Source organism: Myxocyprinus asiaticus, chromosome 11, assembly GCF_019703515.2.
Source record: "Myxocyprinus asiaticus isolate MX2 ecotype Aquarium Trade chromosome 11, UBuf_Myxa_2, whole genome shotgun sequence".
NCBI classification, from domain to species: Eukaryota; Metazoa; Chordata; class Actinopteri; order Cypriniformes; family Catostomidae; genus Myxocyprinus; species Myxocyprinus asiaticus.
In genome coordinates, this window is record NC_059354.1 from 5972209 (window position 1) to 5986746 (window position 14538).

At 38.4% G+C, this 14538-nt stretch overlaps 1 protein-coding gene across 4 annotated transcripts in view; it reads left to right on the forward strand.

The window, feature by feature from the left end:
* LOC127448058 (formin-like protein 2) overlaps positions 1 to 14538 on the forward strand; it is a 149966-nt gene that overhangs the window by 103332 nt on the left and 32096 nt on the right. For all 4 annotated transcript variants that reach the window (XM_051710325.1, XM_051710324.1, XM_051710326.1 and 1 more), the window contains 5 exons: positions 420 to 530; positions 624 to 773; positions 1241 to 1342; positions 7671 to 8004; positions 13548 to 13709. In XM_051710325.1, the coding sequence (XP_051566285.1) occupies positions 420 to 530; positions 624 to 773; positions 1241 to 1342; positions 7671 to 8004; positions 13548 to 13709 (859 nt within the window). The remainder of the gene's footprint in view (positions 1 to 419; positions 531 to 623; positions 774 to 1240; positions 1343 to 7670; positions 8005 to 13547; positions 13710 to 14538) is intronic.

Below are 14538 nucleotides of genomic sequence, written 5' to 3' on the forward strand. Positions count from 1 at the left end.
TCATTAACTGTGATTTTAATAATTATATGTGAAAACATAAAGGTTTGCTATGAAATGATCAGTCTTCGGCTATGAGATTTAATCATAAAGACAAAAAGCTCATCCTAGAAGAGATATATATCCTACATAAAAGCCTAACTTAGCTGCATCACAAATAAATACCTTTACAGCCTTAAACAGTATTAGCAGAACATGGAGAGGGAAACACATTTTACACTTGGTTAATATCTGTGCATTTAATGTCATAAAAGTCATATTTTGTCTTTGTGTGTTTTTTACTACTAAAAGTGAAATATATGCAGTATTTGTTATATGGTATTTTGTATATGGTATATAGCATCACATTATATGCTTGTACCCTATATTGCCATTCAGTGTTTTTGAAACTGAACTGATATGTGTTATATATTGTGTTGCAGGTTGCTTGTATGCAGTTCATAAACATTGTGGTTCATTCTGTGGAAGACATGAATTTTAGAGTGCACTTACAGTACGACTTCACAAAACTGGGTCTGGATGAGTATCTGGACGTGAGTAAACGTGTTTGAAACACTGAGCTTTCCGTCACTAATGTTCAGTATTGCTCTTGCTATTGAGTGCTGAACTGCTGTCTGTTTCTGTAGAAACTGAAGCACACAGAGAGTGATAAACTGCACGTGCAGATTCAAGCATATCTGGATAACGTGTTTGATGTCGGAGCTCTGCTAGAAGATGCAGAGACAAAAAACGCAGCACTGGAGAGAGTGGAGGAGCTCGAGGAGAACATGTCTCATGTTAGTACCGTCTTACAGCAACACACTCACTTGCTCTCAACAAAGTCCTGAAACACTATAATAAATGACCTCAGAATAATTGTCATAAGATATATTAGAATCATTTTTCCAAAATCAGAAAAAACTGATGTAATTTAATGGCCAATAATGGGTGGCCAATATATTGTATATAAGAAGCAGTCTGTATAGTCAGTAATCTGATTACAGTTTTAGAGAAGTAACTAGTCAATTACTCATTGGGTTACTTTTGTGAAGTAACTTACCCAACACTGCATACTGCACATAATATAATTTATGCAAAACTGCTTGAACTCATTTGAGTCGCCTCAGCTAACATTTTGGTGTTCTGTTTAAAGCACAATGTTCATTTCTCAACATTTTAGAAAGCTCAACTGCTCAGTTCTGATATTTGTGATTGTGCCTCTATAACTGGAGTCTTATGCCTTGTTGATGTTGTGGTTTTATAGCTGACGGAGAAGTTGCAGGACACAGAGAATGAGGCGATGGCGAAGATCGTTGAGCTGGAGAAACAACTCATGCACAGAAATAAAGAGTTGGAGTCTATTCGGGTACATCAATTCCTCATCTTCTTTTCTGCTTCTCTCATCTCACTGTCCAAACTCCATACTTTCTTTAACATAAAGGTTCTTCAATGGTTCTCTATAGCACCTGAAATTCAGAAAAGAACCCTCTTCTTTTGTACAGGGTTCTTGTGTTGAGCTATATGTTTCTTTAGGGATTATGATAGTTCTTGTTGTTTCATTTTAGGTTCTTCAGATCAGTGTATTGGTTCCTGAGTTCTTTAAAGCACCAGTATATAGATGCTTTTCTAAAAAATGACAGAATAAGAAGTTCTTTGTGGAACTTAAAGGTTCTGTTATGACATCAGCATGTAAAACCCATTATGGTGCTAATTTGAACCTTTATTTATAAGAAAGAACTATTTGGACTAGTCTGTATGCGTCTGTAAAAAAAAAAAAAAAGATATGTTCTGTTGTTTCAATACAAAAGTACCTGTTTGTGAAAATTTGAAAGCTTAATAGGCAGATTATATATATTGTAATCACATTTTAAGACAAATTTAATGCCGCCAGTTGTACTGAACATTAAGCGGAGAATATAAACCAAATTGTATTTTTATTTAGAATAAAGGATTTTAACCATTATAGTTTAAGAGTCCCATTCATGCAATCAAAGTCAATTGTTTTAAAACCGCCATCAGCATAATCCTTAACAGTACTTGCTCTTGCAATGTAATGTGTTTTATTTTTCCAAATAAAATCAAAATGTATTTGATTTATTGTATTTATATTATGGGGAGAAACTGGAATGAAATAGGCAGGATATATACATCATGATAAGGATTCAGTTTTATTTAAAATATTTCGACCAAAAATAGACAGATCTCTTTGTAACCACATATTACATTTTGTTCTACAAACTCATATGCTGTTTGAAAAGTTCAAAATTTCTCTTTCTTTGCAATCTTTTGTAATATGTAGACCAAGATATTTGACTGTAGTCTTAACTGGGATGTCACAAAAACTCTGCAGCTGGGGGGCCTGGGTAGCTCAGTGGTAAAATACGCTGGCTATCACCCCTGGAGTTCGCTAGTTCGCTAGTTTGAATCCCAGGGTGTGCTGAGTGACTCCAGCCAGGTCTCCTAAGCAACCAAATTGGCCCGGTTGCTAGGGAGGGTAGAGTCACATGGGGTAACCTCCTCGTGGTCGCTATAATGTGGTTTGTTCTTGGTGGGGCGCATGGTGAATTGAGCGTGGTTGCCGCGGTGGATGGCATGAAGCCTCCACATGCGCTATGTCTCCATGGCAACACGCTCAATAAGCCATGTGATAAGATGCGCGGGTTGACTGTCTCAGACGGAGGCAACTGGGATTCATCCTCCGCCACCCAGACTGAAGCGAATCACTATGCGACCACGAGGACTTAGAGCGCATTGGGAATTGGGCATTCCAAATTGGGAGAAAAAGGAAAAAAAATAAATAAAAAATAACCTCTGCAGCTGTGAATCATGAATTGGTAAAAGTTTACAATTATTTAAATTTAGATGCAACCCTGATGCTTGTGAAAAGACTTTGATGCTATTGATGGCTATTGGAACTTATTCTTCATTGCTTAAAAAGAGTGTCGTATCATCAGCAAACTGGCTAATAATGATCTGCTCTTCTATTATATCCAATCCACCCAAACTGTCACAGTTTTTAATCAAGATGGCTAACATTGGGGGACCTGGGTAGCTCAGTGAGAAAAGACATTGACTACCACCCCTGGAGTCATGAGTTCGAATCCTGGGTGTGCTGAGTGACTCCAGCCAGGTCTCCTAAGCAACCAATTGGCCCGGTTGCTAGGGAGGGTAGAGTCACATGGGGTAACCTCCTCGTGGTCGCTAATTTGGTTCTCGCTCTCGGTGGGGCGCGTGGTGAGTTGTGCGTGGATGCCACGGAGAATAGCGTGAAGCCTCCACACGCGCTATGTCTCCGTGGTAACGTTCTCAACAAGCCACGTGATAAGACGCGCGGATTGACGGCCTCAGAAGCAGAGGCAGCTGGGATTCGTCCTTGGCCACCTGGATTGAGGCAAGTCACTACGCCACCACGAGGACTTAGAGCACATTGGGAATTGGGTATTCCAAATTCGGAAGAAAAAGGGGAGAAAATCGAGAAGAAAAAAAAAGATGGCTATTATAAAAAGCGATGGACTGAGAGGACATCCTTGTCTTATTCCTCTTTTGATGTCAAATCTACTTGATGTGCCGAAAGGTAATGAAACTGAACTATTGATACCATCATATATCATCTTTACCACATTTCTGAAGTATTCTCCAAATCCAAAGTTTCGCAAAGTCTCAAAAATAAAAGGGTGTTCGATTGTAAAAAAGCTTTCTTAAAATTCAAAAATAAAATCAAACCTTCATTTTCAATTAATTCATTATAATCTAAAATATCCAATACTAATCTTATGTTATTATGAGCAACGCTTCCCTTCATAAATCCTGATTTATGCGTTTCACTAATGATTTGGGTTCATCCTTTTTTCAAACGGTTCGCAAAGACATGAGCAATTTATAATCACTGTTTAATAATGTAATGTTTAGAATCTTTATCAGGTTTAGGAATTAGGACGATAACACCTTGCTTCATACTTTCTGGGAGTTTATAATTACCTAAGGCTTCTTCAAAAACATTATGTAATAGTTCTCGTATATCTCCCCAGAAATATCTTTAAAAATTAGCCTGGGGGGCTGATCCGGGCCTGGGGCTTTATCTAATGTTAATTTATCAACGGCATCATCAAGCTCATTTATACTCAAGTCTGCATCACATACCAGTTTGAAGCTGTCTTCTATCTTGGGTATGTGTTTTTTTAATAGGCTCAAAAAAGCAAAGACAATCTGTCGGTGAATAACATGGAGTATATGTTCCTATAAAACGAGTAACTCTCCTTCGAAATAGCAGATGGATCCGTACACTGTTTCCCATTAATAACCAAGCATTTGGTTATCGGATCTGGTGCCTCTTTTCTAATTTACAAAAGTAAGCCGTATTTCGTTCGCCTTCTATCCATCTAGCACATGATCGAATAAAAGCCCCCTTAGCTTTTTTAAGAAACAAATCATCAAATGTCCACTGTAATTTAACCTTTTTTTCTGTCTATCGTCTTCCAACGAATCATTCATATCACAGTATAGATTTAGCTGTTGTACCAAATTCCTGTCTAATTGTTTTTGAGCACTTGCATTGTTTTTGCTAAAGGGTATTGAATAACTGCAGACTTTATTTTTAATAAATTTCCATTTAGAAATATACAAATGTATAGTACTGTCTAACAGAACATTTTTAATAATTAGTCCAACATTATCACAAAAAATTCCATCATTAAGCAATGAAGATTTAAATTTCCAATACCCTTTTGTAAACCTTATTTTTTCATGAGGCATAAGAGTGAAAGAAATAATAGAATGATCCATTAAAGGAGCTGCACTAATGGACTGATCATCGACAATCATAGAAATGTAATAAGAGGTCAACCAGAAGTCTAGTTCTAGATGTTGCCATCCGGTTTAAACCATGAATAGTGTCTCTTTTCTGGATTATTTCTTCTCCAAATATCTTCTAGGCCTACAGTATCACAAAACTCAATCAAGACAGAATTTATAATGGTAGTTTGTGAACTTTGTAGGGAAACGGTCCATCCAATCATCAAAAACCATATTAAAGTCTCCCCCCACTACATTATTATCCATTGAGTACAGTCTTTTGTATCATTGATCAGATATGTCAATTAAGAGAGTAATTCTTTGTTTAGATTTATAGTTATAACCATATACCAAAATAATAACATTTCCCTCCAGATTCATTACACAAATCAACCAATGGCCAAAGTCATCCGCTTTTGAAAATATTACTTTCCCCAAAGCATTATTTAACAAAACAGCGACCCCTGGAGATCGTGAGGTACCATGACCAAAAATTATTTTAGCGCCCCTTTGAGTAGACCAAAACTGAACATCAGAATCAGAGGAATGCGTTTCCTGCAGAAAAATGACATTTGCTTTCTGACCCTTACAAAACAGAAAGGTTGTCTTGCATTTAAATGTCTTGATTGTTTGACAACCAATGACATTGGTTGTCTTGATAAACATAACTTATCAGTTAAAGAGAACATGAACTTTAAACTTCTTAATCAGATCAATAGATAAATTGACACAGGAACAATCTCTTTTGAGAAACTAGTTACCGTAAGACATCCCCATATAAACTCCTTTGTCTTTCCTCATAGACACTCACTTAAGATTCGCTTTCTTCTTCAACTTCGTCTACCTTCCAAATTGTTGATATGTGCTGTCCATTAATGTACCCAAGTGGTACTCGGAAATACGCCATTTGCCTAGTCGATTTGAGGCCAAAGAGCATTTTGAGCTGCCTTGTCTTCCTTTGTTAGATCTTCTGCAAACTGGATGCTAAGTTCTTGACAGACCTGTGAGTTTTTCTTAGCTTTCCAAATGAAATCCCTGTGAAGGCTCATGGTAAACTGCAGAATAACCTGTCGTGGCTTCTTTCCATCTCTTCTCGGCAAATGATGCACAGAGTCAACCACATCCTCTAGTTTAGGTGCCATCTCGAGAGCAATCCTACCCAGAAGATTTATGACATCTTGCCGGGTATACTCATTTTCTTTTTCTTTTAGACCATTAATGTGAAGATTCCATCGCCTTTTGTATCTGGCTAGATCATGGATGGAAGCTTTCAGGTCATTGTTCTCTTTTGTGGCCAGCGAGATTTGTTTCTCCAACACTGAAACCCTTTCTTTGCACTCCTTCACCTCCTCAGCGTTAATCTCTACTGCTTTTGAGATCGAAGCTATCATGGCAGCATTCTGTTTCATCTGGGAAGCCAAGTCTTCTTGTTTCTGGTCTTGACTGTCAAATCTTCTCATAATAGCCTGAATTGCCTGCAGTAATATAGCATTGGAGACTTCTTCACCCTGGTTTTCAGCTCTCAACTATTTGGAAGAGCTACTTTTGCCAGGCGCAACCATTGATGCCAGTAGTTGCTTATCAACGCTGCTATCTTTAAATTAATTTGGCATTGTAACCTCCAAAAGGTATACAACTTTAAATCAAATTCTACGTATGAAAACTACATACAAATTAAGATATTACAGCCTATAAAAACGTATCTATTGGGGAATCACGTGAAGAGCAAACAAAAAGGGTTCTGTTCAGTCCGCCATCTTGCCAGAAACCCTGTGAACTGAGAACTTGAACGAGCCTGGGGCGACAAATAAGTTTCTTTAATAACAAACAAAGCATAATGGAAATATGCTTATGACTAGTTTTATTAAATAACATTTTTATTAAAACATTAACAGTAAGTCGAGAGATGTAAATGAGTTTTACTATTGTGTAGTGTGCATGCAGATTATATAAATTGTTGTAAGCTGAATCATGGTTTCTGGTGAGTTGATTAGTTTATTCTCTCTATATGCTTTAAACAAGTAGAACAAATCTTTCTTTGCAAATTTTAATATAAGAAACTTATCCAAGATTTAATCAATATTTGTCAGTCATAGGCTATTAAAAATTCAGGATCACAGAATGAAACACTAATGACAAATAAACACTGATTATTGTAATTTAATTGAACCGTTTTTTTTTTTTTTTTTTTACCGGTTCATTGAAACGAACAGTCCAAAAGAACCAGTTTGCGCAAATGAATCGGACTTCCCATCACTACTTGCATTGTAATGACCTACAGAGCTGAGATATTCTTCTAAAATGTTTATGTTCAGCAGAAGAAAGAAGGTCATACACGTCTGGGATGGCATGAGGGTGAGTAAATGATGAGAGAATTTTCATTTTTGGGTGAAATGTCCCTTTAAGCATTGTATTAGGCTACTGTTGTAGGTAATGCAGCCTGTCTATTCCCATATGGAATGCCCACTTTTTACTCCCAATGGGAATTGAAGTCCTGAAGTCCCATCCTATATTTATTCTTGTTCCATTATAAATTACACATTGTGGAAGTAAAATGCTGTTTTATCTTTCACCCAAAAATGAAAATGCTGTCACTATTTACAAATTAATATGACTATCTTTGTTCTGTAGAATACAAAATGAGATGTTAGGCATAATGTCCAAGTCACCATTTACTTTCATTGTCTGTTTCCCAGACTGAGGCTAACATGACTGAGGCCTCAGCCTCATTTTATGTTCCACGGGAGAAAGTTTTGGAACAACATGAGGGTGATTAAATGATTTATGTTGATCCCCTATTAACACATTTCAGTCATGAAAATGTGGACAGGTGCTTTTAATGTTTATCGACATTACGTTGGTGTTCACATCCTGTTGATATCCCTGTTGTACTGTGGACACAGGAGGTGTATAAAGATGCCAACTCTCAGGTGCACACACTGAGGCAGATGGTGAAGGAGAAAGATGAGGCCATTAAGAAGCAGAGTAACCTGGAGAAGAAGATCCATGAGCTGGAGAAACAGGGAACCATCAAGATCCAGAAGAAAGGAGACGGGGACATCGCCATCCTCACGTCACCCCTGCAGGGAAACGGACATCTGCTGGGCGCAGAGGGTGTGGTTGAGCTGTCTAGTGCGGGCATGGTCAGTTCTGGGGGTGTGGCTAATGGGGCGACATACTGCACACCCATGCCTGAAACACCCCTGCCCCCTCCCCCTCCTGCGATGCCTGTGACAGGTGAGGAATGAGTCTTGATTCTCAGTACTGGACATGTGTTATTCAGGAACTCTTAGTGAGTGTGCTATAGTAAAAAAAAAAAATCGAATTTATGATTTTAGCAGGTCAAATCTGCTATCAGCATAAAGTCTGGTCTGTATTGCAACATATTCTGACAAAGAACCACCCATTTAAACAGGAAGAGACCATCTGAATGACAATTCGTATTTGTGTGTGATATTTGGGGGTGGATAAAATGAAATCAGATAAAAGTCTGAGAGCAAACCGAATTATACAGGTGTGTTCAAGGAGACCTTGTTTCGTTGCTGGATGAATCTAACAAAGCCTTTTAAGAAGACAACAGACACTTCTATCTATGCTAGCTCGATTTTGTCCATCATTGCATTCCAAAATGTACCAGGTCCCAATTCATAACACAATGCAAGTGCGCTTTGCATTCTCAACGTTGCCACAAGGGGCACTACAGCAAAAGAGTTTACCGTAAGAAATGCTAAAAAAATTGATGGCATGTATGTATTTGGGTATAACTGTGGGCATAGTGAGGGTTTATGGGGTATAAAAGCAGTGTAGCTAGACAGATAGTCAAATAACTTGTCAGAGAGAGAGAGAGAGAGAGAGCGAGAGAGAGAGAGCAACTTAAAAGCAGATCAAAGGCCTTTTGTGGGTTTGTTTACATTTGAATTGTTGACAGTTGGAGTTTGAATTAATGAGCATTCCGTTGGCCTGTTTGAACATTCTATCAATGTAACACCCATGCTGCGTCCGAATATCCATACTTCCCTACTATATAGTATGCCAAAAACACTTTGCAAATGGAGTAGTATGTCCGAATCCACAGTATTCATGAAGCAGTAAGCGTGAAATACCCGGATGACCTACTATTTCCGGTGAGATTTTGAAGTGCGGATCGACTGAACACTGAACACATAATCCCTCGAGAGCTAAGGTGACATCGATCAAAACGCTGGACTTAAAAGAACGGCGGAGAACTGCAAGTCTGATGCCTCTTCTCTACTGTAAGTGATATAAATATAGTATATATATATATATATATATATATATATATATATATATATATATATATATATATATATATATATACAGGTGCATCTCAATAAATTAGAATGTTGTGGAAAAGTTCATTTATTTCAGTAATTCAATTCAAATTGTGAAACTCATGTATTAAATAAATTCAATGCACACAGACTGAAGTAGTTTAAGTCTTTGGTTCTTTTAATTGTGATGATTTTGGCTCACATTTAACAAAAACCCACCAATTCACTATCTCAAAAAATTAGAATATGGTGACATGCCAAGCAGCTAATCAACTCAAAACACCTGCAAATTTTTCCTGAGCCTTCAAAATGGTCTCTCAGTCTGGTTCACTAGGCTACACAATCTGCTGATCTGACAGTTGTCCAGAAGACAATCATTGACACCCTTCACAAGGAGGGTAAGCCACAAACATTCATTGCCAAAGAAGCTGGCTGTTCACAGAGTGCTGTATCCAAGCATGTTAACAGAAAGTTGAGTGGAAGGGAAAAGTGTGGAAGAAAAAGATGCACAACCAACCGAGAGAACTGCAGCCTTATGAGGATTGTCAAGCAAAATCGATTCAAGAATTTGGGTGAACTTCACAAGGAATGGACTGAGGCTGAGGTCAAGGCATCAAGAGCCACCACACACAGGTGTGTCAAGGAATTTGGCTACAGTTGTTGTATTCCTCTTGTTAAGCCACTCCTGAACCACAGACAATGTCAGAGGCATCTTACCTGGGCTAAGGAGAAGAAGAACTGGACTGTTGCCCAGTGGTCCAAAGTCCTCTTTTCAGATGAGAGCAAGTTTTGTATTTCATTTGGAAAGCAAGGTCCTAGAGTCTGGAGGAAGGGTGGAGAAGCTCATAACCCAAGTTGCTTGAAGTCCAGTGTTAAGTTTCCACAGTCTGTGATGATTTGGGGTGCAATGTCATCTGCTGGTGTTGGTCCATTGTGTTTTTTGAAAACCAAAGTCACTGCACCCATTTACCAAGAAATTTTGGAGCACTTCATGCTTCCTTCTGCTGACCAGCTTTTTAAAGATGCTGATTTCATTTTCCAGCAGGATTTGGCACCTGCTCACACTGTCAAAAGCACCAAAAGTTGGTTAAATGACCATGGTGTTGGTGTGCTTGACTGGCCAGCAAACTCACCAGACCTGAACCCCATAGAGAATCTATGGGGTATTGTCAAGAGGAAAATGAGAAACAAGAGACCAAAAAATGCAGATGAGCTGAAGGCCACTGTCAAAGAACCCTGGGCTTCCATACCACCTCAGCAGTGCCACAAACTGATCACCTTCATGCCACACCGAATTGAGGCAGTAATTAAAGCAAAAGGAGCCCCTACCAAGTATTGAGTACATATACAGTAAATTAACATACTTTCCAGAAGGCCAACAATTCACTAAAAATGTTTTTTTTATTGGTCTTATGATGTATTCTAATTTTTTGAGATAGTGAATTGGTGGGTTTTTGTTAAATGTGAGCCAAAATCATCACAATTAAAAGAACCAAAGACTTAAACTACTTCAGTCTGTGTGCATTGAATTTATTTAATACACGAGTTTCACAATTTGAGTTGAACTACTGAAATAAATGTACATTTCCACGACATTCTAATTTATTGAGATGCACCTGTATATATATGTTGTTCCTTGTGCTTACATGGTGCTTGTTTAACAAAATCAGAACAGATTATTTCCGTGGTTGTTGTTTTTACGTCATATATTCGGGTCATGGATCAATTCCTACATCCCCGGAAGAAGTATGTCCAAATTCTATTCATACTACTCGCATGCATACCTAAAAGAATGCACAGTTTTCCTGGCAGAGAAATGCGTCCTTCATTAAATACATTACATACTGTTACAGTATGCGGTTTCGGATGTAGGGCTTGTCTACACGGGGCACATCTGTTGACCGCGAAGCAACGCCACTTTAGGGCATAAACATGCTTCACGCAAGTACGCAGACGTGAGTGCTTCACTAATGCATGGCCAACGCGTGGTCCCGTTGTACATACGTTACGTGCACTCTTGCATTGCTCTGGTGGTTACAAACCTCAGACCACAAGGGAGAGAAAGAGTTATTAGGTGCCACTAAACTGGATCTGGTGGAGTCAGCATGTCGACAGTTGAGGAGTGTGCTTTTGTATTTGCTGAAAAGATGACGTTTGTATGTTTGTATAATCGAATTTGTTCAGCTTGTTTGAATCTTCTCAAATTGCTGCTCCACCATGACAGTTGTTGATTGAAAAAAGAAAATCCCCTGTAGCGGCCCTTGCGGCAACGCTGAGAATACAGCGCGTACTCGCATAAGGTTATGAATTGCACTTTGACACATTTCACAATGCAACAACGCGTAAAATCGAGCTTGCGTAGCAAGATGCGTCTGCGTTCACGTACTTACGTAGAGTATGTTTGGGCCTTTAGGCTGTCTACACTGAGTCAAAGTGAATGTTCTATATGACACGCAGACAGCACGGACCAATCAGCTGTGAGCTTGAGTTGACTTTCACAGTTGACGGTTAAATGAGATGAATAACCATCTGGCAATGGCAATCAATTGGTATAAACATTTAGGTATTATATACAGTAATTATTATAATAATGTTATTGTTGCTAAAACTATGTGTGCATGTGATTTGAAACAGAAAATTATTTAAATTAGAGCAGAGACCAGAAACATTACGAGCTGGCTTTAATTTAATAGTCAGAAGTTATTTAAATATATAACAAAAAAAGTTAATGGCAGAAAGTCTCACACATATGATACTTGGGAAGTGAAGTCATTTAATTTCAGGAGGACGGGATGATAAATAGTTTAGAGTAGCTCTGCAACACGTCAGCAATAGAACGGGGCATCCGTTTACTGTCGCCGCTATACGACGCACCACAACGGACACTTCCAGTGTAGACAGTAATGGGTTTTATTTGCATTTGACAGGGTGTAACTCTATTGCCTTCTTGAGTACTGAGGTTTGTTACCGCTACATTAATGCAAAGCATGTTGAACTGGACTGCACGTTGACAATGCCTTGGCCAAGTGCTCGCATCTGCGTACGCATACTTGTGGAAAGTATGTTGCTGGCTTTAAGACCCCATGGAATAAAAAGACCCCCTTAAAGACCCCCTTTGTTTGTTAATTCCCATTAGTTCCTCTATACAAAACATAATTTCAGTAACATTTTACAATAACGCTGTATTTGTTGACATTTGTTAAGTCCATTAGTTTACATTATTAACTAAAGATGAACAGCACTTTTACCGCACTTGGCAATCTTGGTTATTTTTCAACAAATTTTTGCTAATAAATTTGTCAAATTAAAAGTTGTATGTGTTAACAGTAGTTAAAGGAATGTTCTGAGTTTGATACAAGTTAAGCTCAATAAAAAGCATTTGTAGTGTTTATTACCACAGAAAATTATTTTGACTTGTCCCTCTTTTAAGCAAAAATCGCAGTGACAGAAAGGCAATGGAAGTGAAAAGAGCCAGACCATAAACGTAAAATTACACACTGTTTCAAAAGTATAACCACAAGACGAAAACATTATACATGTTAACATGATTTTAGTGATAAAATCTCTGTTCTACATGATTTTGGTATGATAAAAGGGTTGTGTCGTCCTGGCAATGGAGTTGCTATATTGGATATAACTTCACCCTGACAAGGTTAATAGTAAGTGATTTTATCACACTAAAATCATGTTAACACACATATTGTGTACGTCTTGCGGTAATACTTTCGAAACAGTGTGTACTTTAATGTTATGGGTGGTCTCCATTCACTTCCATTGTAAGCACATCACTGTAACTCGATTATTGTTTGCCACATAACAACATTATGTCACAAATGCTGTCGAATGACCTTAACTTGATTTGAACCCGGAATATGCATTTAGTGCTTTATGAACTAACATGAACTAATCATGAACAACAGTATTTGATACATTTATATTAACCAAAATTATGAAATGCTGTAAAAGTCATTGTTATTTGTTAATGTTTCGTAATGCATTAACTAATGCTAACAAATAGCACCTATTGTAAAGTGTTACCATTATTTCTTCCTTTTGATTTTGAGGTGATTTTAAGAAATGACTCGGACATGTGCTTGACAGGATTTGATGACATGAACCTGGCAAATCCAGTGATTAGGTCTTCCTCAAAAGTGCTCATTGTGGCAGCCTGGGAACTGACTTTGAAGCAGAACTTGATTCCCATTTGACTTATAAAAAACCTGATTCCGGCCAATCAGATTGGAGCTTACTGCTTTGAGTTACTGTAGCTCTTGCCATTTTTGGACATTACACCCAAAATAGTCAGACAGTCAGTGAACAGCCCATGGGAGTGCCGTCTGAGGCTGAGACGAGTAGATTAGTGACAGGAATTAGGAATTTATACTCAATTCTAACTAAGTCTTGGTGGAAATGATACTGTAATTAAAAATCACATATCTTTCCATTTATTCCCTCACTCATTCTCTCTCTTCCTCTAATGTTTTCCAGTACCGAACGGTCCATCTGCTGCTCCAGCACCTCCTCCACCTCCTCCTCTCCCAGGCCCTGCTGTGGAGATATCTGCACCCCTGCCCCCTCCTCCACCCCCCATGGCACCTCCTCTTCCTGGCTGTGGATCTCCCACTGTCATCATGAACTCAGGACTGGCAGGTAACAGCACCAACTGTACTCTATGATCTAGAGCACTACAGTCATGTAATAATGTCTGTAAAACTATTACTACATCCTCAAATATTATAGAGTAACCCAAAACAGTGATTTGGACTCAGATACTCCTGACTTTGGACTCAGATATGATTTGGAATCAGATACGCCTCTAAAACATTTGAGAAGGATTAAATAGGCAGTGGTTTGTCTTTGAGATTCACGCATGAGTTCAGAACCACTGCGGGTCTTTGGAGCCGCTGTCACACTGTCTCCTGAGATGGATGATAAGAATTATTCCAGCTCAAGCTGTTTGTTTAGTTTCCTGTTACAGGTTTAATGTCTGAACAGGCTCAACTGTATCACTAATATGTTAAAAAGTCTTGCGTAATAACCTCAACTCTGGAATTGTTCATACAGTTAAAAATTGGAGTTCAGGTTTCATTCAGAAACCTGTGGCTTTTGAGCCCCAAGCAGCCATAAACTCCATATCAACTCTTGCCTTAGGCTGCATTCTTCAAAATGAGCCATTTTCTACTTGTCTTTGAGCTTGGTTGGGTAAATAATCCAATGTTATGTCTCAGAAGTCCATAACAAAATATGCAGTCCAGCAGAAAAAAAAAAAAAAATGATAAACAAACCATCGTTAACAAAACCATCCATTAAGCTTATAGTCCACTCAGAGGCCGAGATATTGAACGAGTGGGGAAGGTGTGTGGGATCACAAAAGAGACTGAATGTCTATGGATGCAACTGTGTTAGAGTTGCGTTAGAGCGCCACCTGCATTTCAGATCTGTATATTGTGATGGAAGGTAATAGAGGAAAATGTCTTTT